This window comes from Aspergillus luchuensis, chromosome 5, assembly GCF_016861625.1.
Source record: "Aspergillus luchuensis IFO 4308 DNA, chromosome 5, nearly complete sequence".
Classification (NCBI taxonomy): domain Eukaryota; kingdom Fungi; phylum Ascomycota; class Eurotiomycetes; order Eurotiales; family Aspergillaceae; genus Aspergillus; species Aspergillus luchuensis.
Window position 1 is genome coordinate 1,328,428 of NC_054853.1, and position 26,234 is coordinate 1,354,661.

Below are 26,234 nucleotides of genomic sequence, written 5' to 3' on the forward strand. Positions count from 1 at the left end.
TTTATCGTAGGGAGTCAGCAGGCTGCGACGCCAGGCCAATGGTAGGAGGTACGGCTTCGGCGACAAATCCATCACAGATAGACTTAATATGTGCGTGTGCAATACCCTTGGAAGAAGGATCTCATGTATAGTAATCTGGGACGTTATGAATTGCGCACATATGAGAGAAATCTGTGTCTTTGTATTGAGTAATGACCTTCTAAGTGGGACAATAAGAGACCATGTCCACACCGAACGCAATAGCGTCTTATCTTGCTGCAGCAACTGCAAATGTCTGGCTAAGACAACCACTCGGTAAACTGTGGCTCAGGGGTCTTAAGGACGGCAGATCTCCCATAAGAGAAGGCCTATGCCCTTGAGAGCTGTGCTTGTGCCCCTGCGGACCAGCACAACACTCATAAATGCAACACCGATCCCCTAATTCCGCCACCCGTTAGAGGATTTGGAAGTCGCTTTTCCGTAGTTGGGACTTATGGCCATCTTGGCTATTTTCTAGCAGGGTCTTCAGCAGCTTGACATGTATGATCAATATGAGGTGCCTTGGCTCAAATCTAATAAACCATGTAGCCGCTGCGTGGGCGTAGATCCTGACATAAGACCAGAACATATACAAAGAGATTAGCTAACCAATTATTTCGCACAAAATAGCATCCCAGCCAGGTTCTCTCTGGCGTGTGCTGATCCTCCCACATGTTCTAATCTCCGTTGCTCTGTGTAAAGAACAGCCAAGCCTTTCCATAACACATGGACAAGCAACGTTTACTCTCTTCGCTGGACGCGAATGATCCCCGGATGTCAAGAGATAAATGGCGGACCGATACGCACGATGGTAGAGGTGCGCTCTCAGGAGAAGAAGGCTCTGTATCCGGTGCAGCCATGTTCCGCCAGCATCAAGAAGACACCAGTACCACTGAGCCTGTCGAGGACTACCAAAATATTGTTCAGGCGCCTACTAAGGTATATTCGCGTTACACTCCCCCCAAGTCACGTTGTAAAGCCACTGTCTGCTGAGCGAGCATAAGCTGAGTAGGACAACAGCGGGAGATGGACCGAGCTTGTGAGAGTTGTTTCCGTCGGAAAGTCAAGGTACGCAATATCGCGAGATACAGGAATGGTTGGATAAAAGGTTAGTGGGCAGAACTTCTAATTTACATGACTGGCAACTAGTGTTCTCGCACCTGTCCTTGCGAAGAGTGCGAAAGACGTGGAAACAAGTGTGTTCCTCGCAGTCGACTGGACCGACGGAAGCAGACCATCATTCTCACATTGCCTACTGGAACCTGTGCGGAACCTCCACAGAATCGCAACAGTCATGCGGACCAGCCTTCCAGAGAAACCATACGAATTTTTGATGTTCCTGCCAGTGAATCGGTGGAGCGACATCAATGGAGCGCGTCCAATCTGGGCCACGCTATGGACGCCACCATCCTGTGTGACAATATTGCTAAACATGGCCCACCCATCACATGCCCTGCAAACGTTACTTTTTGCGAAGAATGGAACATGACTATGAAATATTGTGACAGCAGTCTCCCATGGGAGACTAGTGCGAACACGGGCTGGAGAGCCCCCTGTAACGTGTTCATACCCCTGGACTTGTATACGTCTACAGACAACTTGACTGGGGAGCCTATGCCACATCCATGGTTCTCACCGCTGTGGTATACAAAGACAGGCTTGCAAACGACATTTTCCGAGCCATTCAAGGGTTGGAACCGGTCGCAATCCCAGGATCTGATCGGGTCCGAGACCAACTTTTTCTCACCTCTGCCTATTCCTGCTCAGCAGCTCGTGGGATGGCCCTCTGAAGGTGGCGCTGAAGAGTCTTGGTATGCGAACAGAAGCGGCGTCATACCCATTTGCGGAGCCCACTCACAGGAGCAGTACCCACTGGGCCCTTCCTTTGATCTGCTGGAGCTTATTCCCTCATCCGTTGCAGTCGGGCTCTCTTTTACACCAGAGACTGTGCCACCTAGCTTCCCAAGTTTCGCTGGCGTGCAGCAGGTCGAAAAAGCCAGCTTGGCACTCCCCACAGAATCTCCAATGCTATCGCCTCCCTGGGATCCATTGACGACCACTCCCGCAGAGGCTCACATAGCCGGCATCCGCAGCCGCAGCTTGCATCAACAACCATTTGCACCCATGCCTACTCAAAACATCGAGTCGGTAGTACCTCCAAGGCTACACAATAGGATGGATTATCAGGAAACTCATGTTATGCCATTTGGTAATGTCGGTGCGAACGGCCAGGAGTTATCTCGTGATCTCACCGTGCCGGAAGACCAAGTCGAGCATGGCCGCTTGACCTAGGCGTGCGATTACAATGTTCAGAGGACGTTGAAACAATGTTTCGCAATAGGGAAATGGCATCTTTTGCGTGTGGTGTGCTTGCATTATGGTCTAATGATCCTCATCTATCACTGTCTCTCCTGTACTATATATCTGCCATAGCACTGAGTGTATGTTGGTATGCACTATAACGGTCAATCATTGCAGACGAGACCAGCGAATGACACGCGAATCTTCTATTCATAGCTGCCTAGTACGTATGCAATATCATGTCGTATGCGTTGGATTACCTTTGTACTCACGCCCCTCAGTATATGCGGCAAGTGCCAGATATGGTATTAGCATGCTTCGCTGGAAGCATCAAATATGAAAGCTACGCCAGGAATTTGACGACAGATATTTGCCAAACCGAGATGACTTTGTTTCGCAGAAGAGGCTCTCCAGATGTTATAGCAAATCCCGTACAAACGAAATGCTGTTGTATATAGAGGCTTATGAATACTTCATTCGTCTCCGTTCATATGAACTCTCCAAAACATCATTCCTATTAGTATTTCCATCATACCACAACATACTGCATGCTTCAATGTTCATAAAGCTATCCATGTGTGCTGCACACTTCCAGTGACTTTCGCTTCCACACCAAAGCAATATGTAGACATATATATTTTCTGTGTGTCAAAGTTGTGGTTCGTATCATGTACAGGCCAGTGAGTCCTTCTTGAGCGTAAAATATGCGAACCTGAAACCTCAAGCAGCTCCAGAGGCTGACTTATCCAGTGTCAATTTCAGCTGATGTCGATTTCTGTCCTACGAGGACAGGTCTGTCGTCATTAAGCGACACTCCTGGCCCCCACTGGTTTTCTCCCGAAGCCGTCTACCATCGTCTTGACATAGTTTTACAAAATTCTCTTTCCCTGAGAACCAGATCACGACTCTGCTACTTGGATCCACCGCCGTATCTACATCCTATCGCTCCTATATCCCCGTATGTATGAATGGGCCCGCGGAATGGACATCTGGACGGTCGTTGCTGTGACTGACATAGCCCATCTCATCGCCCATCAAAACACGCCTTCGCTACTTCTATGACGTCTCGGGTTTTCGCCGCCTGCCGTTGTCTTTCTTAGTGTCTATTGGGCCCTGCGAAGTGATACCAAGCACTATGAGTGGCGCGATTATAACCGGCAGTGTCGAGTATTGGACCATGCGCAGCTATTCGCCTGCGGTATTGCCGTCTTCTACGCACGATATCCAAGCTGGCTAGCGCACACGCCACAATGTATCCATTTATTATACTTTTATTTGGAATCTTGAACGCTTACCAGGTAAGATCAGTGTATATCTTGTTGAGATTAGTTCTGAAAACTATTTCGCAGTGGCCAGGGAGGAGGTCAGTTCAGAAGCGTGGATTCAGAAGCATGGTTATAAATGCTCACCAATCGGATCAATTTGCCTACCACAACCTGTATTTCTGTATCCGAGTGAATCGAACAGTTCAGGGGTATTTTAGGTCTATTACGATATAGCCTATCTATGAAGAGATCACAGAGCTATTCTCGATTGCTTTCGTGGAACACGTGCCCACATCCCGCGCAGGCCATGGCGTCAAACAGTTGCTTAAGAGGCTCCTACCCACCAACAAACGAATAAAGTCCATTCTTTCCCTGGGGCTAGCTCTTCGCTTTACCCACCACAGCTGGGATCCTTTCACGACGGAGGCGGCGGCTGACGTTCAACGAACGCGAACGATCAGGGCGTCAGAGACGCCAAGTATATCGTGTCACAGCGTGAACTGCGCCCTTGAGCAAAGCTAGCTTTGCCACAGTTCCAGGCCGATGCAACGCTCACACTATCTGACATGAATGTAACCTGATCATTCTACGCTCTTGCCTGGATCGCGTTATAGTGTATTATGAAGATCGACAGGCCGATGTCCCTTGCCATTCCAGCAAGGCTCAGCCATAAGCTACCATGAGAGCTCACCACAGCCATTCTGGCCGAAATACCACATCCCGGATAGCCTTCAACGCGAGACAAAGAGCTTTCAGGTGACAGTGTTATGGAACTCGACCGGGCCTGTCGTCAAGGAAAGCCAAAATCCTGCCTCTAGCAAGAAAGCTATTGAGGCACCAGATGGCGAGACCTTTACAGAGACGATCATTCGCTATCTTCGGTCACATCCGGACGATCCTTCCACAGAGACGAGAGTGTCGTAGATCGCGATGGCAAAACAGCCTGTGACACTACCCAAGGACTTCTCCAGCGACAACAAATGGAAATCTAGACCACCGGATTCATTTGTTAAAGTTTGCTCTACTGCGACTGGTATAAGTCTAGGGCGCCCGAAAGGATTTCGCTCGATTGCGATCGCATGGCGACGCGTTGGCGATCGGTGCTGTCCCAGTGCTATGGTAGCGAATTCCAATTCATGGCGCCGTAGTTCCAACACGCGTGTCCTTTTGGGGCGGCAAGGCTCCGGCGGCATTCGAAAGATCACTCCGCGATCGCACGAAGTACTCATATTCTGGGTCGCTCCAGTTGCTTGTTCTCTAGTCTTTGCCCTTGCGAAAGTGCAGCACTTGTGTCAAGCTTTCCTGTACTGAGTGCTCGTTGTGGTTTCCTACCGCCTCTCCTATTCAATATGTCCTGACAGGAAACGTGTCTGGGTCTAGAGGCTCGGGAATGCTTATCGATAATTGGTTACCAATCTCCCGGGACGCTCTATCAAACCTTGATGATCTGGATTAATCACACCGGAGGGAGGGGTGTGCCGTGAACTCGTGCACCCCATGCGGTTCCGGTGATTTACTGTGACTATCGATTGGCCTGGCTATTCCGGGGTCTCAGATGGGGTATGCTTTCTCCGTGAGCCCTACCTTGAGGGCGAATGACTGATAGCTTCCGAAGCCCACTTGGTTCATGCTGACCGGAACCTATTTTGCCATACTTCCCTAAAGTGGTATCTTAACCAGGCAAGGATGTCTTAGACTGGGAATCGCTACGGATGGCTTAGATTAGCGGATGCTGGAGATTAACGAGTCGAGTAGCTGTTGTTCGGCATGTCTCAGTTGGGCCATCGAAGACGCCCAATATAATCTTGTTGCCTAAATCGGCTGCTTACAAATGCCATTTCATTTCTTGCGGTGGGTCCACTCACAGCTTGCCCTAACCATTTCCGAACGCCTTGATACAAATTCATTCTGTTCCAATCCAAAACCCTACTCCATCCACATCTTCGCCTGTAACTAGTACGTCTCCAGGTCGCAGGGGTCCCCTCAGTGACAGTTGGTCAAGCCTTAATAGCTGAGATCTGGGTGGATTTCACCTTTGATTTAGGACGAGCAAGATATGGCGGTAGCGTCAGTAGTCAAGCTAGAATGAAAGCCCCCGAATAAATGCTTGCCCTTTATAAGAACCCGGGACTGCCATCGCGTTCAGTCCTAACATCGGCTTGCGCTCGCTGACCACCTCAATTTTCGGTTACTGGCACTGGAAAGATCGTCCTGCCATTCGAGTAAGGCCCTACCCGGTCAGCCTTGCGGAAGCATGCCAGAATCATCAGCAGCCACAACTAAACCCAATGAGATTGGGACCGGGACGTCCGGTCTTCTCCAAGCCACACCGGGTGTTCTGGTGTCTGAACCACCACAGCCATATTTCCAGTCTTGGTTCATTCCTGGTACCGGTTGTGAGGATATTGGGCAGCACCTCCCGTGCATCTCCAACGGCGTTCCCCAAGCTTCCGAGAAATACATTGTGGTAGGCATGCGAAGCCACCAGGAGCCATACAGTCTCATATTCTGACGGTCCCAGCGCTTCGATCAGCCTGTCCCGGCCAGCCGGGGATACCAGACTCCGCTTGCTTTGTTTCCTAATCTGGATCCCCTGGACTCGAAGTGGTTAATGGACAGTCTGCTTTACTGTCACTGTTTCGAATGAGACTTGTAAGGTTGACAAAGAATTGCTTATGGAAGGGACGCAGCGGGTTGCGACTGTAGGCCAGTAAGTAACACATCTGGTTCTTGCGGCATATTTATCACAGATTTTGGGTTTTCGTGTCGATCGCCTTGAATGCGAGGGTCCCATGTATATTATTTATTCTTGATTATCTCGAATAGTGCGTGTATAGGCCAGTGTTTGCATATTGGGCAATGACTTCCTCGGTAGGAGGAGGAAAGGAGACCATGTCCGCGCCTAAGACAATAGCGCCTCACTTTTTTGCAGATGACCGGTTTAGAGCGACCATTCGGGAAGGCGTAGCCCAGGGGTCGTAAGAGCAACAGATCCCCGCACAACAGCCCAAGTTCCCGGAATTGTTTATGTGCCCCTGGGAGCCAACATGGTACTCTTGAGAGCAACGCCGCTCCCCTGATGCCCGCCGTTCGTCACAGAAACAGCAAATCTACCTCCTGCCTTTTGACCATATGAAGATTATCTTGGATGCTACCTAGCAGGCTGTATCACAGGATGACTGGACAGGAACAAGATCTGCATTTCAATAATTCGAGATGGGTGTGTAATGGCAGGCGCCAGCGATCTTCATGCGACTTTCCATCATACCCTGTCGCTGCTGCGTAATTTGAGTCTGCTATTAATCCAAGGCTATATAAAGTAGATGACAGGCCACTCATTGCGAACACAGAAAAACCCAAAACAGGTTTTTTGGGGCGTGTGTTAGTATTCTTACGGGTCATACCTCTTTTTGCATCTGTGCACAGGCCGACCAAGCCGATTGTTTGCTCATGGACGAGCAGCACCCACCGCCTCCGCTGGAATACAAATATTCCGGGGGACTGAGAAACGAATTGGGGACCAGCGAGCGGCTTAGTGGACTTGCGATTGCAGGAGAAGGCCCCGTATCGGCTGCAGCCCCATTCCGTCAGCACCAAGAGGATACCAATGCTGCCGAGCCTGTCGAGGACCACCGAAAGACGTTGGAGGCACGTACTAAGGTAGATTCATGTATTATTGCATTCAGAATACAGTGTAACTGCTACCATCTGCTCAGCGAGCATTAGCTGATAGAAGGATAGCAGCGCAGGGTGAAACGAGCTTGTGAGAGATGTCGTCGTAATAAAATCAAAGTGCGCAAATCATAAGACACTGAGAATAATATGATGAGAGTTTAGTGGGTGATGTTTCTGACTAACGGGATTGGCTCCTAGTGTTCTCATACCTCGCCCTGCGAAGCGTGCCGAAAAGCCAGGAGTGCGTGCGTTCCTCAGTCGGAACGGCCGAGGGCGAACCGTCATACTACGATCTGTACCGAAACACGAACAGAGAAGCCGCCAATCCACATGGCTTATGCAGACCAGCCATCTAGTGACACCACAACAACGTATGAGGCTCACGCTAACGAATTCATGGAGGGACACCAATGGAGCGCGTCCGACGTGGGCTGCGCTTCAGTCATCACCATCCAAAGAGTGAATGATGCTGAACGTGACACACCCACTACATGCCCTGTCGACATTACTTCTCGTGGTGAATGGAACGCAGTTGGAGATGATAGGAACAACACTCTCCAATCTGAAGCTGGCGTGAATGCAGGCTGGAGACCCCCATCCAGTGTGATCCCAATCCCGAACTCGTATATGCCCGCAGATAACTTCACAGAGGATCCTACGGCAGATGCATGGTACTCGATGCCGTGGACTACGGAGCCATGCTCGTGGGAGACGTTGCCCGCATCTTTCTGGGGTTGCACCTGGCCTCAATCCAGTTATCTGGCCGGGTCCGAGACCGACGGTTTCTTACATCCGTCAATTCCTGTACAGCAGTCGGCAGGTTGGCCCTTTGGAAGTGAGGCTGAACAGCCTCAGCATGCGACGGGAAGCGGGATCATGCCTTTCTGGGTAAATTACTCACAGGAGCTGTTCCATTTGGGTCCCTCTTTTGATGCACCGGACCCTATTCCTTCGTCCGTCGCAGCCAGGTTGTCTTCTATGCCACCAGAAATTAGGCCACCAAGTATCCCAAATTTGCATCGTGTGCAGCTGGCCGAAGATGTCAGCTTGTCATTCCCAACTGACATCCCAATGCAATTGCCTTCTTGGAATCCGTTGGCGCCTGTTTTCGCAGCACTGCTCATGACAGACTTCCACCGCCGCAGCATGCATCAGGAATCACCTGCGCCCGTCCCTGTGCGGAACATCGAGTCGCTAGGACCCCCATCGCTACAGCCTATGATAAGCCACCATGAAACCCAACCCAGCCCGTTCGATAATGTCGGTACCAATAGCTAGCACTCATCGTGGAATGTCAAGGTGCCGGAAGACCAGATCGAGCATCATCATTCGACCTAGGCGTATGACTTTGAGAATGCTCACGAGAAACAGGAACTGTTTGTGTAGTAGAAATGCGGGACCTTGCATTGCTTAAGTGAATGCGAATAATATAATATTTTGATATCTTACTGCTTTTCTGTATGTAATACTATCTACATACCGTGCCCAGGATCTTACTGTACTGTCTGCTACTGTTTCAAGTCAGCGAATAGAACAGGAGTAAATAAATCGCAGAAGTTTGCTTGATTCTTGCCTGCTGTAATTGAAAGTCACCCCTTGGAATATCCAGGACGTGCAACCCTTGTAGAATGACATACTCATGAAGACGTTCCATTCTCTACAATATACCTCCGCAGTTATATGCTGTAGGTGTTAGATCCGAGACAATCCCAAATAAGGCTGTTCGACGCACTGATAGCGTTGAGAATTCAAAGAAATATGGGCTCTCAGGCGGAAGATATGACAGATACCCGGAGAATCGCCCTTGCTAAATCCAAGATGTAGCTTGATCCACGAGAGAAGACGGAGTTCAAGTTTCATGTCAAAGCCCGCAAAATATAATGGTTTACATCGACAAGCTTTATGGACGATGTAGGCTCATTCCCCGCCATTTCGAGAGAGTTCCCGAGACACTCTTGTTAATCATTCTCAATGCACCGCAATTTATTGCATGTGTCAGAAATTATACGGATATACCTATTTGTCACTTACATTCACTTTGTTTCGCATCTTACGCTAAAGCAGCTAGTAGACAAGGTATAAATCCTCTGTGTCCAGGCTATGATTTCTATCAGCTATCCATTGACCAAACTTCTCTGGCTGTAGCCAACATGGCCAACACACGTTCAGGAAAGGACACTTCAAAACCCACTGGCGTCGACAAAAATACCAATGCTCGAAAGACCCGTGAAGAAGATGAAATGGCCGCCCAGAGAAGGAAAATTGAAGACAAACGGAAACAGCGCCAGCAGGAGCTCGAGTCACTCCGGAAGGACTTGCTAGCGGCGGAGAGCCAATTGAAAGGCTCGCAGCTTACCGAGGATGAGAGGGATGAGCTGCAGAAAAAGCACAACAACTTTCAACAAGTCATCCAATCTACGGAAGCGGATATCAAGAAAGATGACGAAGATTTGATGGATATTGATACGACGGAACATGCTGCCACAGGTTCCAACGGTCAGGCCCCTGAGAATGGCGCGTCATCGATACAACCACAATCTGTGCCGCAGAACACATTGTCCCCGAGTGGAGATGAGACGTCGGTGAAGCAGGAACCAGTGGATGCGTCCAATGGGCAGGGGCAGGGACAACATAGAAAAGCAGCGCTTCCTGATCCTGATACCGCAAAAGCGTCCGTCGAGGAACCAGATTTGGTCGGAAGTCCGAATCCGAACGAAGATAACGATGGTGAATTACTAGTCCGATTAAATACATTCACAAAAGATGGCCATTCGAACGGCACAGCAGACGCGTGGTTCATGATGCTCGCAGCCGAGAAGCTGATTGTTCGATACGGGCCAAAGCAAGCGTGCAAGTATGTCATCCAATCCGGCAAAGGACACAATTCCGATGGTCTTCCGCAAGTATCCGATCCAGAGTCGCGGCTTTGCTCCATCATGGAGAAAGACAAACGGGGAAAAAACCGCCGTCGCTATGGCCCCGAGAATATCGAAGGGATTGTTGGTGTAGCCATCCTGGAGAGGCCCCTTAATACGAAAAGCTCTAAGGCGCCAACGACCTATGTGAAGCTCAACTGGACTAATATCAAAGAGGAAGACAAACATTTATGCCGAGATGGTACCAATTGGATTACACGAACAGATCTCATCGAAATAACCAATGAGGAACTGGCTACGTCAAAAATCACGGAGGCCTGGGAGAAACAGGAGGCACGTTACAATAACTGGGAGCAAGGGTTACCTATTGGAACTCCAAGTCGCTCGCCCACGCCGTGTCCACTGGACGTGTGGCAACGAGCAAAGCGGGAAAGGAGCTGTCCCGTAAGAGGACACTCTAGGGACACGATGAAGCGAGAGGCGACAGCCAGTCCCGCTCCGGATATCATGAATGCGGGGTCTAGTGATAGTTCAGAATCGCAATCCGGAAATCCTGTTCGCCCCATTCCAGAAGGGGCAACTGGTGCCGCAATCGACCCAACTACGCCATCCGATAAGCCTGCGTCACAAATAACCTTTAGCCGGAAGGACTATGTGGAAAGGATGACCAACAGTATGGCCTTGGATAAGACAGATATGCAAGCATACGTGAAAGCACTAGCCTTCATTGAAGCCGAATATGCGGTCTATAAGGGTCATTTGCTGGCAAACGGAGGTGTGGAGGTGTACTAAGTGGATGGCATTGACCGGGTTAACATCGCTGGCGATGTGCCCTCTGAGATTGGCCGGATGGTCTGTTTGGTATTAGGCTTTCTGTTTGGAAGATTGACGGCTGAGGAGGAATGAGAGGAAGATTGATGCATTTGTTCTTCTGCTTTAGATGATAGCTTGTTGGATCGTGAGCAATATGAAAACGAGACGTTTACAGTACTGCAGTGGAAAGATAGTCTAGTCATACTAGATACTGCGGCATGAGCTTTTTCTGGAGCGTGCTTAGCAATTGTACCAGTAATCAGTCACTTTGAGAATTGTTCTGCTCATCATCTTGCTCGATGGAAATGAAATCCCATGTGTAAGCATCGGTCCTTATTCGAAAGCTTATGGCTGCTAGGAAGTTGAGAAACTGAGAAGGTGTAGGGCACGTGGCTAGCAGATCTCTTAATCCTGCGTCACTAATCTGGATCTCGCGGAAGAATTCACTCGACACGAGCATCCTGCGGGCTCAGCCGGTTAGACTCGTGGCTTTGTACCCTTCACTAAATGTCTATACCTGGACACATAACCGAACGGACTTGAAGGAGCCTTCAGCCAATGTTACTTTAGCTGATTCAACAGTTCGTACTTGTTTGCTACGCAGTAGAGTATCTGAAAATTTCTGTGGAAAGGTCTATCCCTTGCTTACACACAGCTGATTCGGTTCGAGCGGTGCTTCTACACCGTATAGCGGCATCCGTAGCGGTCGGACACAATTCCAGTTTCAGAAAATTCAACCTTTGTCATCATGTGGAGCTAGGGCAAGATGAAAAGATGATCTCCCATAAGCCACCATGGTAAAAAGGCCATAAAAAAACTAAGCCTGTCGGACAGAAGCAGAAGCTCGCTAAATACCCATTTAGTTTTCCTACAGATTGTCTTCGGCACACCCCAAATTTCTGATGCCTGGGCAGGATTGGAAGCGCGGATAGGACCCAGCGTTTTTCGGATTTAACCGCATGGTTTCACGGGCAAATAAGCGGGTGTCTGTCGTTTACTTGACCGTTTCACCATCTCCAACTACAATAGGAGGGGCGCGGAGGCCAGCCATCAATAATGAAAGTATGTAACATCTAGCTGCACCGGTAGCCCAAAGTCGACGCCGTGAAATGCTTATAAGTCGACATCTCCCATCTGCCAGATCCGGCTTTCGCTCCCCCAGAAGCAATGTCTCCAACCCTCTCAGACCTGTATAGAAGGGCCACCCAAATCCAATACGTTGATTGGTACGGAATATGGATTGCTGCCTTGCTGGGCGTCTGGCTTCTCACGATGTTGGCGTACCAGCTTGGTCGCTGGACTGTCCAAAGCCACATCGCGGCCTCCATTGGACGGCGTCTCGGCCGCGAGTTGCCGTGGCTTCTCCAGGCTATAGACATCGCCACCACTCTCGAAGTGATCTTGGTTGGGGTGCTCCTGGGCGCCAACATTGTCCTCCTACTCGTGTCCGCCCATGGCTGGGCCGACGTTCAGCAACGTGCGGCGAAGCTCGCCGTGCTGAACCTATTGCTGCTCAGTACGGGCCTGACCTTTGGTCTCCCGGCCCATCTGCTCGGAATCAGCCGCTCTGCTGTTGGGTGGTCGCATCGCTGGGTTGGGCGGGTGATGGCCGCCCATTCCCTGCTTCATGGAGCCATTGCCATCGCCAGAGCGGAGAACCCGATCGCCTCGCTAAGGCATGACTGGGTGCCTTTACTGGTCAGTCCACCACGCTGCCCCTCGATGATGATGATGATGATCGTTGTGATCCGAGAGCATACCACTAACCAGAGCTAGGCAGCTGCCGCCGTTCTTCTCATGATCCCCGTGACCTTGCATACGGTCGTCCGACAGCACTGTCAGGTGGCCATGAAAATCCACTACTCTCTGGCGATCACGGCAATGGTGGCCCTGGCGTATCATACGTGGGACCAAGGGTCAGAATCCCGCTGGCAAGTGGTTGGTGCTGGGGCCCTATGGATTGTGCTGAGTGCCGTCGCCGTCTCCCATGCAGTTTTCGTTCAACAACGCTGGAGTGCTGGACGCCCCGCCGTAACCATACGTCCTTTTCATGAGCTGCTTCGCATGGACATTACAGTCTCGTCCCATTGGCACATCCGGCCGGGGCAGTACGTATACCTCTGGTTGCCTCACGCAGGATTTTGCTCGTGCTTCCAACTCCAGCCCCTCTATGTCGCTTACTGGGATGATGCGCCCGGACCGCGCATCCTGTACGTTCTGACCCGACCTCGAGCCTCCAGCCTCAGTACACGACTCTATCTCCGCGAATGGCTACACCAGCGTCGACAGCCCGCACTGTTGCTGGGGCCATACGGCCCATCGATCGACTTTTCTCCGTTTGGGACGATCGTGTTCATCGTAGAGGACACTGGCATTTTGCGAGTGCTTCCCTATATCCGCATGCTCGTCCAGGCGAGCGAGCAGCGGAGGGCAATGGTACGCAAGTTGAAAATCGTCTGGCAGATGCAAGACTTTGGTATGGCCGTCTCTCCATGCACTGTCCGAATCCGCAGAGATCCTAATGAATCCTAGACCACCAATGCTGGCTGGGCGATTGGATGCAGGACCTCTTGGACCTCGACCGCGGTGAATTCAAGGTAGGTGATAAACCCTCTGCAGCCATCAATAACGCTGCCCTGACTCCAATAGATTCTTGAATTTCGTCTGTATTACCTTACAAAGAGGACATCCGCTAACCCCGGTGATGGGTTCGGAGAACGGATTAAACTGTGTCAAGGGCCACTGATGGCGAGAGAAATCGCCCAAGGTCACCTGAGCAAGCGCCGTGGGAAGCTAGCTGTCGGTGGTAGGTTTACTTCCCACCCGATCGATTCATCCGTCAACCTACAACGGCTGTGTGATGAGAGCGCTTCTGACAGACCGTGTTGGACGTGCGACTGATGACTAATCTTGGTCCACCCTAGTGTGCGCCGGTCAGTCAATTCGCCAACCGGTCCAGGATGTCGTCCAGCCTCGGACGGGGCCGGATATCAAACTCTTTGACCTCGACCTCGAGCCAGATCATGTCTGGGAGGCTCCTTGTCGCAACAAGAACACCGCCACTGTCCCGGCCTCAAGTGATTCTCAGCAGTTGGTTGCCTCTCGCATAATTGAAGGTTATCGAGAATAACGTGAGTTTCAGCATGCCTAGGACATAACGATTCTCTTTACGCGCAGCCGATCCCATGCGGCAGTGACATTCATCGCTGCTTCTCGTCTTCTCTCTACAGTCCGATTTCTACACGCTCAACACAGACCGTCACGGATAAATTACCTCCTTCATTGGTTGGTGAACGGTCCATTCGATTGCGGGGCTTCCCCCCCCCCCCCCCCCCTCCCCCTTTCCTCGGTAAGCCTTTTATGCTGGCACATCTATTGTGCCGCCGCGAAGAGATCCCCCAAGGATACCCTGTGGAGTCCTGCCAATGCTTACCATGACCGGTCGAAGAGCTACGACCGCTACAGTGCTCATATCGTGATCGTTTGACACTGCTCTGTTCTGGCAGGTTGTTGCGTATGACATTGCACGTGCAGTCCTCGGCTGTCATTGAGCAGCTTTGGAGCATGCGATGGCGACCGCGCAAGGGTACCCAACCGGAGCCGTGTCCGATCGCTGTCGTTGAATGCTACATGCTAGATCAGCTGGAGCCTGGAGAGCATATACAATTGCTTTCCCTGTGTTGGGTTGCCTCGAAGACTCCATGCATTCAATCCATATTGCCGCCACCACCAGTACCATCCGTTAGTTGAGGGTGCGGTCTGAAGACCGACGACACCGCCGTCGGAGCAGCCCTCCCCAATTTCGAGATCCGTCGCTTGGTGATTATGCCTTAGATTGTCGAGCAGGATCAGAAGTTTGTCTCTTGAAGGCATGCGGTGCTATCGACTAGTATCGAGTTGTCCTATCGGCAGGTGGCTGACCTCGAACTTCCCCGTGAGGGGCAGTTGGAGATAACGATGGTTCCTCTGCTTACGACAATTTCCCAGCTTAGCTTTTATACCCTTCATGTTGCCCAGTTGGCCTCACAGGGCATCGGCATGATTTGATCAACATTCCACCATTCTTGGCCCGCAGTTTGACCCAGGGTTACGATAGACGGGGAGAAATCTGAAGCCCCTTTAAAGCGGACTAGTGTGACAGTTCCAAACGAGATAAGGCGTACACGCGCGCTACAGGCAATACTCCAGTACCGAGTCCGTGGCCGCCTCACGCACAAACCTTCCACACAAGTACCATATTTTCTACAAGAGCGTGTGTTTTTTTAACACTGTGAAAATCGCAAGGCTTCAGCTGCTCATTGAGAGGCTCTTACGGGAAGAAGATTTAGGAGAGACACCGTCCGTGAAAAGATTCATCATCTTGTCCGCAGACCACACCCCGAAGAAGAGATAAAGATGTGCCTGATATGGAGACGAACAACTTGCAGCGCAGCGACGAGACATTGCCCTGCGAATATGAGGCCGTAGCCGTTGACTGTTACTTGTGTTCTTCTTATGGGGTTCCCGAGTTCTGGACCTAGAATGGGCCCAGCATCCTATCTCCGCTTACGCATCCCGAGGATGTTTTTCGACACGTCTCTGTCAAGCTGTCGGCCCTCATTGATTGGTTGGTAATGCACCTTACGGTCGTCCATAAACACACGTTGAAACCAGCCACCAACTCTCCGTTCTTCCTTTTGTGCGTGAAGTGCGCCCTCGACAACCTCGGACATTGTCGTAAGCAGATCTGGGAAATCATACGTCCATACATGCGGACCATCGACCATGCGGATGATTGGCTTCGGGTGTTCATGTGGACAAGAGATGAGTGAGATCCTAATACTCTATGCAGGATGGTAGCGTTTTCCCGGACAAACCCAATAGATGCTAGACAACTCCTGGACTCAGAGCGTCTTGTTGAAAACACCCCTTGCGGGGTTCGTATGACGATCATACTGGGTTCTTCTTTAGCATGCGTTCAGAGGTCGGAGGGCCGCATTTAATAGCTTGTGATGTTGTATGGGTTTATTGTTTTCCTGCTTTATGATATTTATCTGTGTCGTTGCCATGGACGTCACCCGAATTCTCACCATGCGACAACTCAAGTCAGGGAATCCAGCCTCAATTGTTCTGGTTTGCAGGAAGGCAAGATAACCCGACTGCACATAGTTTGACTAGTCCCTAGTTGGTCACCGTTGAGTGCCACAAGGATTGGCGAGGTTACACTCGGCCTTTGGTCTGCCCATGCCTAGGACCGTGGCCTCAATGTTACCTTCAACTTCGGGCTTGCATTGGGTGAACCGGTTCGGGCAGGGTTGGTGCGTGGTGTCATCTTGATTTTAAGTCAACGAGACAGCCAACCTTTATAAAGTGCCATGTGCGTCCTACGCTGGGGCCTCTCGCCTTCGCGATATGCACATATCTCACAGAAATCCCATTCCTCCCGGCGTCACTCATATCCTCAGCGAACAATGAAAGCCCACCTGCCACGACTGAACGAGCTCCGAAAAGTACTGTCATCGGCAGGAAACAAGCCGCATCCAGGTATCAGGCCAGATGCCTCACGCCCGACGGAATCGGATCCGCCCGACGACTGGAGACCGAACTCCCAGGCCGTCTTGGACGAGCGTATGCTAACCGAGGAAAACGACGAAAGTGAGAGAGATGGCGCACAGGAGGTCGACAGCGGGGTCACAATTGGGCCTCCTGAGAGTCCACCTGACGTGGCGAATAGAAAGATTCTCATGTCATTGATCTGCGAGTATGTCCCGTCCTATTGATGTCCCAATCCCGGCTGCCATTCACCCTCGAACGGTGCTGATCTGTACTTTCAAGTCTCGAAACCAGAGTCCGGTAAGGTTATCTTCATTACACTACCAAGCAACATTCTACGGGACCTCGAGCTGACGGAGAGCTATAGAAAGCTGGAGGAACAAGTGGCGGATCAAAACCAGGAAAATCACCGCCTGCACAGGAGAGTGAGTAGCACCTATGAGAGTGTCCCGACCTCTCACACCAAATCCCGTCGCTCAGCTCGGTACAAGGAGATGGAGTCGGAATGAACATCGCCGGGCGGAGAAGGGAACGGAACGTTTCTCATGCCAGGCTGGGAGGGGACCAATGGCACAAGGTCTGAGTTACATCGCCTAGAACCACTGTTTTTCACCGGGCTTGTCCGGCCGGAATTAAGATCTGCTCGATTCTAGAGTATATAGCTATTTTCAATTAAGAGTGAATGTTTGTGGTGGCTGTAGTAGAGCGAGGGCAACCTGGTCTGTCGATCCCAAGATAAAGGAATACGTTGTGTACGGAGTAAACAAACTTCCACCCCGTAGTTGCATTTGATCGTCGGTGGCGTTGGTGGTTGAACGAATCAGCCGCACAGGTGATCATTTAGACTCCAGCGGTTCGGTGAAGTGGGTCTCCATCATGTCCGCCAGACAAAGACGTGAGGATGTGTCACGGACGTGTGTCGCGCCCCTCACGCCTGCTGGTACTATCCCCAGCGTTTGAGCCCATCGAAGCTCCACTGTGAGATCAGTTAATATGTCGAAGGTGATCGGCACAGCCTGGTGTGACGTCGGAGGCAGATCACGTTCGTCGCTGCCTCGCGACGTCCACGTTCGATGGCCAGGTCACCATGGCGACAACGTCGTAGGCGTTTTATGTTTCCAAGTCAAAAAAATTACTTTTTATTAGTTTGCGCCAAAGAGTGCATTGCGAGTGTTCTCTTCATCTTCCCCGATACCACCAAGCCTCGCAGTGGTTAACGATGTGGACTCCTGCCCTCGGACTAGCTGACTCAGCAAGCGATCGGTTTAGCGCTAGTTAACGTAATCAACGGTCGGGCGGGACACACGGTCAGGCGGGACACCCTGTTATCCCATATAAAAGATGACTTTTTGGTTCTATTATATATCAACCAACACTACTTCTAAGAAGTTCTAACTTTGTATATAGACTATATATATAACAATAAATGTCCTATGATTTTTTAAAATTTTCTAAAATACTTATATATATAGTTAGATCAGATTTTTATATAATACAAATATAATACAGGTATCGTAATATGATTAGTTAATAACTGTAATTATACTGATTTTTGAAGGATATATAGATATTTTTTATATTATTTAGAATCTATATAGAACAAATCTAATCCTTCTAGACTTTGGTAGTTGAGATATATTGTGTTTAGAAAAGTATCTTTTATATAGTATTACCAGATGTCCCGCCTGACCGTGTGTCCCGCCCGACCGTTGATTACGTTATTTAACCTGGCGGGGGCAAGCAGCCAGACAAACGTATGGCCAATTGGCCATGACGCCAAGTAACGTGATCACGCGTTTGCACACAGCCACACATTATGCTTTCCCGTATTTTTCCAAACTAGTTGCACATGGTCACATTATATACATTGTTACAAAAGGAAAGCCCCCCAACTGCCTGCTGGAGGGCCTAACATATCTATCATGAGAGAAAAAAAGAACCCTCCTTCCCATGCGTAGCGGCTATGTACCCAGCGGATCCAGCATGTAAATCCAGATTACGCCGTGCCCGTTGGTGCCGGCACACGATACTCCAGGCTTTACACCATGTCCGGTGGACGACATACGGGCTCGGGGCGTTTGATAGACGCCTCGGGTACACAGTTCACAAGCCGGTTTGTGGTCCGACCGCGAGCGTGCGTTGCCTCCTGCGGCGGCATACCGTCCGGGTGATAGTGATAGCGCAGTCGATCCAGGGCGCTCCGGAAGTCATCCAAGATGATGGTGTCGCTCAGGCACTTGAAAACAAACGCCAGCTACAGCAGGGTCAGCATGCTGGTCTTCTCCTCGTCAGTGGCGGCCGCTCACCTTCCAGAACGGCTCCATGCCCGGGGGGTAGCCTAGGCGATTCTCGACCTGGGTCGCACACATGTCCACCACCGCAAACACGACAGAAATCACCATGAACAGGAGCATGACGCCGAACCGTGGGCTGATGCGGATCAGCTGCACCAGCGAACACCCATAGCCCCGCTGGATGACGTACAGGAGAAAGCAGGTGGTGAAGATCCACCAAGGGTCCCTAGATTCGCATCAGCAATGCGGAGCATGGGGAGGATCGCACTCGGACACCGCACCGGAACAGCGGCTCAAGTGGCCGAGTGGTGGTATATAAGGCCTGGCCCCGATTGAAAAAGGCAAAATTGGCATAAATCTCGACGACCCAGTACGGCTGGGCCGCCAGCAGGGTGATCAGATACAGTCGTGTGCCCCAAGGGGTGAAGAAGCCGTGAATCTTCATCCATGCAATCACGTTGTGGAGGGAATGCGAAATTGTGAGACCGACGGCCGTAACCGAAAGATACCAGCTCTGGGCAGGCGCATGGAGAAAGATGAACGTTCCGTGCCCGAGGGCCAGGGCGAGCTAAGCGTCCGCATCAGCAGGGGATAGTGCCCCAATCGCCGCAACGAGGCAGCACAACTTACCTCTGCCACGATGAGTTTGTGCAGGAGCACCCCTTTCTTCATGTTGGCCGCGGTGATGGCAATCATGACAATAAGGGAGCCCACCAGGAATCCTTGTCCCCACGCCTCCACGACAAGGATATCCGGGTCTGTAGGATGCTGGCCAGCATTTGGCATCATATCATCGTTCTCGATTCGACTGTTTCGACGGTGGAATGGCAAAGACCCTCCATGAGTGGTGAGGTATCTTTACATTATTGGGTGAGATCGAGTAATGTTCGCCGCTCGGCATGGTCAACTACCGTGAGCGAGGGAGAGTAGGAGGAAGCCGATCGACTGTGATTGTGACCGGTCAAAGATGGACGGGGGGCCTGCCAGAGCCTCTTGCTGTTTTGACACTGTTCTCAGGAGTAATGGTAGCCTTCGGAGGTCCAGCCGCGCCTCAAGTGTGGGCTTCTTTGCCACTCCGGGTGAATAGTTGAATACCGTAACCTGTAGAGTACCATCCGGCCTTGTCCATTCATGGAATAAGCCAAGACTGTAGGATTCCGGGAAATCCATTCTTACCTACTATACGTCTGGCTGCAATAAACAAGGCCGACGGAGGATTAGACTTTCCGTCTATTTACTTTAGCGTCATATGAGATAAAGAAAGGAAGGGCACAGCGACTACGGAGATGGCCCCATTCAAGGAAATGCCACTTGTACACAACCGATTTCCTTATCTTACTGCCCAAAAACATTTAGTAAGTGACATCCTCCGGTCAAGGACCAAATAACTAACGAGGTTAGTCGAAGAAGTACTCCCCGACATCCGCACGGTTCACATCAACGGTCCCTAAGCCGCAAGATTGCCAGGGCGGTTACAGTCCAAATATCTAGACCTTGGTGGTGCTACCGTTTCACAGGCTTCAGCTGAATATATATTGGGTGGAAGTATGTACTCCCACGATTGCTAAGCTGTACCTCGACCATTTCCACACTTTCTTCCCCAGGCTTTTCAAAGTATATTTGACTCTACCACTCCACCTCACATCCTGTATCACTGATGCAGAAGAACACACTAACGGGGGGGGGACCTCCGGCTAAGATAAAAGGTTTGTCCCTTCACCCGACAATGATTCGGGGTAACTGACATGATCAGCTGCAGCCTCGAGGGCACCGTCCAGGAAACCAAGAAATTACCCAGGTGTGACCAGAGCGCGATTCTACCAAGCCCTCTACAAGGCGCGGCTTGAAGTTCAGAGGTTCGAAGGAGGATTGTGGTCACAGAATCATGCAGGGTCGATGTGGGTTCTGCCGCAGACACTTCAAGAACTCTGCAAATTCCGACGGCTTTGTCAGCTTCAGTCCAACGCACTGGCCCGAGCTAGACGGGTAATCGACACTGAGCGGGATAGACCTCCAAGGGAGCCGACGGGAAACCTAGAGACACCTGAATGTGACCGGTGTGGAATAAAGGCACCAGAAGTGGTCCTTGCTTCGTTCCATCGCTTATGTCGGGGTTGTGGTGGAGCTGAAACACCAGGTGCTTCGGCAGACATGTTTCAAACCTGCCAGGTCTGCTCTCTCTATAGCTTTCAGCAGCCCTGGAGGACTTAGGTATATTAGCTATTACTGTTCAGGCCGCTGTGTTGGCCGACAGTGACATTGCCTTGCGGAAAGCGATGCTTACGAGCGTGAAGGCGAATAAGAGACGATGAATGAGGGAAAATGAATAACGGAGATCATTAGGATACTATGGTAGCAAGTACGAAATTGTATTGCTCTAGTTCAGGAGTCGGTTATACTCTTCATTGCGTATTCATTTTGAAATCTGTCAACCATAATAAAGATCTTTCACATTAGCCGAGAGAAGAGATGCAGAAGATGAGGGATTGCAATAGGTAAAAATACTGGGTTCCATATTCTTTGGAAACAAGACAAGTAGGCAATGGATCTGAAATTACAAGGGAATTTAATTGAGGCTGGGAAATTCTTTCGAATATCCAGTAGTCTCCCCGTTATGCTTCGCTTCCAACTAATCAGAAAGCTTTCTTATTGCCGCTGTACGATTGCCTCTTCGCTGATCAGCCTCTGTGCGTTGCAACTTGGGGAAGCGCATCAAACTCTGCAAGAGGGAGGAAAGAGAACAACAAGCGGAAAATTTGTCCTAAATATATGTATATCCTCCGATGATCTCCCTGGCCAGCCGCATGTAAATCCGTCGGTGCCCTGGTGGGCCTATACCGGTGGCAATCCTACTTGACTACCAGAGGGATAGGATACTCAATAAAGTGGATATGGCCTTTCATTGCTGGATAACTCACCATGGAGAAACGATGGCGGACGATCAGCAGCATCTGGCGGTTGGACACAATCGTCAGGACCGGTCGGTTGCAAGACCGGGCGGAACCTACCATGCGAACTCACTGCGATGGCGGGTGGCCAAGAACCATTGTCCAAAGCATAAAACTGCCGTCCCCAGAGCCGCTGCTACTGTAGCATGGGAGTTCAAGGCACTATAGGAGAGATGGAGGTTACATGTGAGTCGGACGGCGGCCCGGCTGTAGGTTGGAGAGCCGTCTTGTCCGTAAGGGATACGACCTTGAAATCTCGAGCAGCTCAAAAGGTAGACTAGCCCAGTGACAATGTTGGATAACAACTCTCTCCTCTACGGGAACACGACTGACGACGGCGAGCGACAGTGTTCGCCAAAATTAAATTCCCTCTTTAGGTCCGTCTACCATTGCATTGAAATCTTCTGCATTAGTTTCTCCCTACGACAACAGAACCATGGGATCCGAACTTGGGGTCACTGCCGCATCCACGCCCCAGCCAGCCTATACTGCGGTCAGTATATGGTGGGCCTGCTGGGCGGGCACCTGGACAGTTATTGTTGCGTCTGGCGTGGCCTATCTCATCGCCCATCGCAACACGCCTCCCCTCCTGCTGCGGGGCCTCGGGCTGTCGCTATCCGCCGTTGTTGTGCTTCATGTATATTGGGCTTCCGTGCAGTTCGGAACCATGATTGGCACCATCATGCCCGGAGATGCCGAGTACTGGATCATGGGCACCTATCTACCGTGTGGCATTGCCCTGTTCCACGCGTCGAACAGTCGCTTCTACCACGTGGCAAAGCTTCAGGAGGACTATGTCATTCGTAGTTGTGGCGGGATTGATTTATCCTCCACCTCGAGGGGCAAGCTCGGTGCCGTAGACCGGTTTCGTCGCCTTGCATACACTACCAAGATCCTTGTGCTTGTTACGGTGGCGTCGCTCGTTCAGGTAAAACGGCCACCGCCTACCCCTATTGATTATCGTATCGGTGTCTAATTGAATCATTAGGTGTTCCTCACGGTCTTGATGTGGCTCATCTCTCGCAAATGGCACAGCACTTGGGGGATTCCAGGCACCGAGGTCCATGGAACCGAGATGCAGCAAAAGTCGGAAATGGGCCGGGGCTGGGAGTGGTAAGAAGGCCTCCGACATACGCCCGGCGCATATACGACGAGAAGTACGTGCTAACAGATATGCAGGTGGCCTGGCGTGTTCGGACAGTTCTTCTGGTCGTGGATTGGGGGCCCCGTCGTTCTCTGGAAATCCCGTCACATCCACGACACCCACGGCTGGCGAGTCCAGACAATGGGCTGCGTCATCGCCAAGTGAGTCAATCGGTCTGATGAGGTCTGTCGTACGACTAACCCGTCCTGTAGTCTCCCGGCGACGCCGATGTGGCTCATCGCCCTCTATGTTCCCGCCATGGAGCGAGTCAATCAGTACTGGCTACCGCCTCAGTGGTAGGTGCCCCGAGCCGTGACCAACAGGAACATAGAAATAAGGATGGAAAGAAGCACGAAAATGTGGCTGACACCTGTAGGATTTGTCTCTCTATCTGGGTGATGGAGGTTTTTGCTGTTCTCCTGCCGTGCCGAGAGGTAATGCGCCATCGATTCGATCGCACGGTGGGAGCCAAATACCAATCCCTTTGCCGGTAGCACCATGGCCCGCAGGTCCGCCTCCATTCTTGTCGAGTTCACAGGGTCTGGCCGGGAATCATGGAGTAGATCTCTTGGCTCCAGCTCCAGCTCTCGGGACAGCATATTCACTAAGCGTGCGCTTGAATGCGTCTTGGCGCGCAATCCCGCCCCGCTGCAGGATTTTTCCGCCCATCGCGACTTTTCCGGAGAGAATATAGCTTTTCTGACCCGAGTGGCAGAATGGAAGAGCTCGCTGCCCCATGCGGTCTGGGATAGCAGGATCTCAGACTATGGAGACCTTACCGACGTGATCCGGGAACATTTTCACCGCGCGCTGTGTATTTACAAGACGTTCATCAGTGATCGCGCGCAGTTTCCAATCAACATCTCTTCGCAGGAACGGAAGGAGCTGGAAAACGTCTTTGAGGGCCCTGCTGGGCTTCTCTTTGGAGACGGGCGCCCGGCCAATCCCGCCGTTCCGTTCGATTCGCCAGGCTATGGTCCCACGCCCTCGGCGTCTCCGATCGCCTCCATCAAGGCCGAGTCCGGTTCGCGATTCGCCGACAATGGCCAGGTGCAATACTGGGGCGAGATTCCCCAGAAATTCAATACGACGGTCTTTGACCGAGCCGAGGAGAGCATCAAGGATCTCGTCCTCACCAACACGTGGCCTAAGTTTATTCGAAGTTGCGGCATCGCAGCTGAGGTTGCTTTGCTGGCGGAAAGCTAGAGTCCTGCATGCAGGTTTCGGAACGAGGTTGCCAGCGATGGAACATAGGTTTGCATGGCATCAGTCTGGGATGTTGATAGAATATCATAGATAAATATGGTGGAGCAACTCATCGGATCACGCATTCTATCGGAACGTAGCACTGCCTTGGTACTATAGAGTCGAGCAGTAGGTCGAAGACCATCTGACCAGAAACCCAGCCATACGGTATGGCCAATATCCCCCAGCGGGCAAATGATTGACCGACCTTTGCCTCACGATCATGTCAATCATACAAAATGGTCATGGGAATACCATCGCACGGGTGGGCAAACCTGCGTGATTGACCTACGTGCTCCATTTCTTGCCGGTCAGGTACGAAACCATCCAGCGAAAGTTGGGACCTCTGCTGGGCGACCGAGGGTTCCTACAAACCAAGAGCTGTCATCTAAACTATGGCACCCCATTCTCGGCTCGTAGCTTATCCATATTTTTTGAGAAGAGAACCAAAAATATGGCTGGGTTTCCTGCTCACCACCCTCAGTAATGTCAGGTGGGTAGGTCAACAAAGTGGAACAATATGCATCCGAGCAGTGTACGAGACGATCCTGTCCGCCATTCATCAGCGACCAAAAATCGTCATTCTTCCATCCAAAGCATCTTTCCATATCTGTCTTCCATCCACCTGTCTCTTCCGAAACCGGCTGACAACCTTTATACCTGCCAGATGGGTGGTGAGGTTAAAAACCTACCGGTGGAAACAATGCCGAAATCATCGACCCAGCCACTACCGACGAGTCTGCCGTTTCCCGCTCAATACCGCATTCTACGGGCACTGCAACAGCGCTTGGAGCGCTCGGCGTTCGAGTCTATCCAGAAATGGCACCCCCAACTCGCCCAGGCTAACGGATGGGATTGTGCTGAGAAGGTAGAATTATACATGGCGTTCAGAGCGCTGGACCGAAAATGCCGTTCCCATTCCATATCTGGGTCTACGAGAATCCCAAAGAAGGCGGTCAGTCGGTTGCGAGCCGACGTTGTGGGCATCCGCCACGCAGCCGTGCACCGCCAGCTACAGGATCATCGTCGTCTCCTACAGCAACTGCACTCGGCCCGAGAGTTTGCAACCGTATGACTGGGCGATCCGCAGTGTGGAAGGGAGATCGAGCAGTGTCACATGCGGATCAACCGTCTATTCAGCGCATGGAAGGCACGCACCCATCGTCTCCAAGGCAATCTGGCTGCGCGCATGGAACGCAACAGTATGCCTGAGCACCAACGTCACCAATTCCTCCTGCTTGAGGCGATGCGAAGGCTCTGGGAAAGGATCAATCGCGATTGTGTTGGGCAAGCGGACTACATCCTACAAGTGAGCTTTCCGTCATTGTATACAAAGACGTGAGCAGCGCATGCATGACATGGGAAATGGGCATATTAGCTTGAGAATAAAGAAAACAGGCGCGAGAATACAAGTTTTCAATTAACCATGGGTTGTAATACTCCTATGCTAACACAAGTCAGCCCCGCAAGGATGAAGATGTCTGTTTGTTGCAATTTTTGCCCTCCAATTGACTCCTGATTCCTCCAGCCACTCGACGCAGAAGGTGAGAGGGAGCTTCTTGAATCATGGATTGGCTTTTTCTTTGGATCATTGATGATATATGTCTGGAAGTATCATTAGTGACCATCGCAGTAAGCAGTGGAGGATCTGGTACATACCTATGTTCCGTCGAGCGCACCAAGGCGCGGCGGTGGGAGTCACATAGCAGATTTTTCGTCACACTTTTGAGGCGACATTCCCTGGTGGTCAAATCGGTAATGCCTTGAAGTAGATGCAGCTCTGTGTGTGCGATCTCACGCCACTTTAGATCGACGTCGTGTGGGCAGGGATGCCCGTTGTCTAACAACCCAATGCTTCTTTCACGATGGAGAGGATCGTAATACAAGGAAAAGCGTCCAAAACTAGCCATGGCCAATTGATAAACGTGAGTTTGAGAAGAAGATAGGGACAGACTGGCGAGACTGTAGGAAAGTGGTAATTTGTGCGAACTATCCGGGATGGCGCCGGGCCTAGATATAGGTCTGATCTTGGTGAAAGAATTTTTTCACTTCCATACCTGCAGCACGAATTGCGCGCGAATTGCTGTTCAAAGAGCTGCATAGTCCCCTCATGTCTATATGAT

The 26,234-nt window shown here is 51.1% G+C and overlaps 11 protein-coding genes across 11 annotated transcripts; 10 read left to right on the forward strand and 1 right to left on the reverse strand.

The window, feature by feature from the left end:
* Nucleotides 1-744: 744 nt before the first annotated feature.
* AKAW2_50476S (Zn(II)2Cys6 transcription factor domain-containing protein) lies at nt 745-2,310 on the forward strand (the record flags this gene model as incomplete). Its single annotated transcript, XM_041690298.1, has 3 exons — nt 745-957; nt 1,039-1,086; nt 1,168-2,310. 3 exons carry the CDS (start codon nt 745-747, stop codon nt 2,308-2,310), a joined length of 1,404 nt encoding a protein of 467 aa, XP_041543897.1.
* Nucleotides 2,311-5,838: 3,528 nt separating this feature from the next.
* Nucleotides 5,839-6,231, forward strand: AKAW2_50477S (uncharacterized protein; the record flags this gene model as incomplete). Its single annotated transcript, XM_041690299.1, has 2 exons — nt 5,839-6,051; nt 6,106-6,231. The coding sequence occupies 2 exons, from the start codon at nt 5,839-5,841 to the stop codon at nt 6,229-6,231; spliced, it is 339 nt and encodes a 112-aa protein (XP_041543898.1).
* Nucleotides 6,232-7,589: 1,358 nt separating this feature from the next.
* Nucleotides 7,590-8,537, forward strand: AKAW2_50478S (uncharacterized protein; the record flags this gene model as incomplete). Its single annotated transcript, XM_041690300.1, has 1 exon — nt 7,590-8,537. The coding sequence occupies one exon, from the start codon at nt 7,590-7,592 to the stop codon at nt 8,535-8,537; it is 948 nt and encodes a 315-aa protein (XP_041543899.1).
* An 872-nt stretch (nt 8,538-9,409) lies between these two features.
* On the forward strand, nt 9,410-10,927 carry AKAW2_50479S (uncharacterized protein; the record flags this gene model as incomplete). The annotated part of the gene is made up of 1 exon (XM_041690302.1): nt 9,410-10,927. The coding sequence occupies one exon, from the start codon at nt 9,410-9,412 to the stop codon at nt 10,925-10,927; it is 1,518 nt and encodes a 505-aa protein (XP_041543900.1).
* A 1,293-nt stretch (nt 10,928-12,220) lies between these two features.
* Nucleotides 12,221-14,106, forward strand: AKAW2_50480S (NADPH oxidase family protein; the record flags this gene model as incomplete). The annotated part of the gene is made up of 6 exons (XM_041690303.1): nt 12,221-12,646; nt 12,725-13,424; nt 13,481-13,545; nt 13,598-13,754; nt 13,873-14,038; nt 14,091-14,106. 6 exons carry the CDS (start codon nt 12,221-12,223, stop codon nt 14,104-14,106), a joined length of 1,530 nt encoding a protein of 509 aa, XP_041543901.1.
* A 2,196-nt stretch (nt 14,107-16,302) lies between these two features.
* AKAW2_50481S (uncharacterized protein) lies at nt 16,303-16,989 on the forward strand (the record flags this gene model as incomplete). Its single annotated transcript, XM_041690304.1, has 3 exons — nt 16,303-16,688; nt 16,763-16,780; nt 16,848-16,989. 3 exons carry the CDS (start codon nt 16,303-16,305, stop codon nt 16,987-16,989), a joined length of 546 nt encoding a protein of 181 aa, XP_041543902.1.
* A 1,529-nt stretch (nt 16,990-18,518) lies between these two features.
* Nucleotides 18,519-19,563, reverse strand: AKAW2_50482A (uncharacterized protein; the record flags this gene model as incomplete). Its single annotated transcript, XM_041690305.1, has 4 exons — nt 18,519-18,734; nt 18,787-19,000; nt 19,056-19,342; nt 19,405-19,563. 4 exons carry the CDS (start codon nt 19,561-19,563, stop codon nt 18,519-18,521), a joined length of 876 nt encoding a protein of 291 aa, XP_041543903.1.
* Nucleotides 19,564-20,431: 868 nt separating this feature from the next.
* Nucleotides 20,432-20,985, forward strand: AKAW2_50483S (uncharacterized protein; the record flags this gene model as incomplete). Its single annotated transcript, XM_041690306.1, has 2 exons — nt 20,432-20,480; nt 20,528-20,985. The coding sequence occupies 2 exons, from the start codon at nt 20,432-20,434 to the stop codon at nt 20,983-20,985; spliced, it is 507 nt and encodes a 168-aa protein (XP_041543904.1).
* Nucleotides 20,986-22,158: 1,173 nt separating this feature from the next.
* AKAW2_50484S (uncharacterized protein) lies at nt 22,159-22,698 on the forward strand (the record flags this gene model as incomplete). The annotated part of the gene is made up of 1 exon (XM_041690307.1): nt 22,159-22,698. The coding sequence occupies one exon, from the start codon at nt 22,159-22,161 to the stop codon at nt 22,696-22,698; it is 540 nt and encodes a 179-aa protein (XP_041543905.1).
* Nucleotides 22,699-23,364: 666 nt separating this feature from the next.
* Nucleotides 23,365-24,072, forward strand: AKAW2_50485S (uncharacterized protein; the record flags this gene model as incomplete). Its single annotated transcript, XM_041690308.1, has 1 exon — nt 23,365-24,072. The coding sequence occupies one exon, from the start codon at nt 23,365-23,367 to the stop codon at nt 24,070-24,072; it is 708 nt and encodes a 235-aa protein (XP_041543906.1).
* A 706-nt stretch (nt 24,073-24,778) lies between these two features.
* AKAW2_50486S (uncharacterized protein) lies at nt 24,779-25,186 on the forward strand (the record flags this gene model as incomplete). Its single annotated transcript, XM_041690309.1, has 1 exon — nt 24,779-25,186. One exon carries the CDS (start codon nt 24,779-24,781, stop codon nt 25,184-25,186), a length of 408 nt encoding a protein of 135 aa, XP_041543907.1.
* Nucleotides 25,187-26,234: the final 1,048 nt, after the last annotated feature.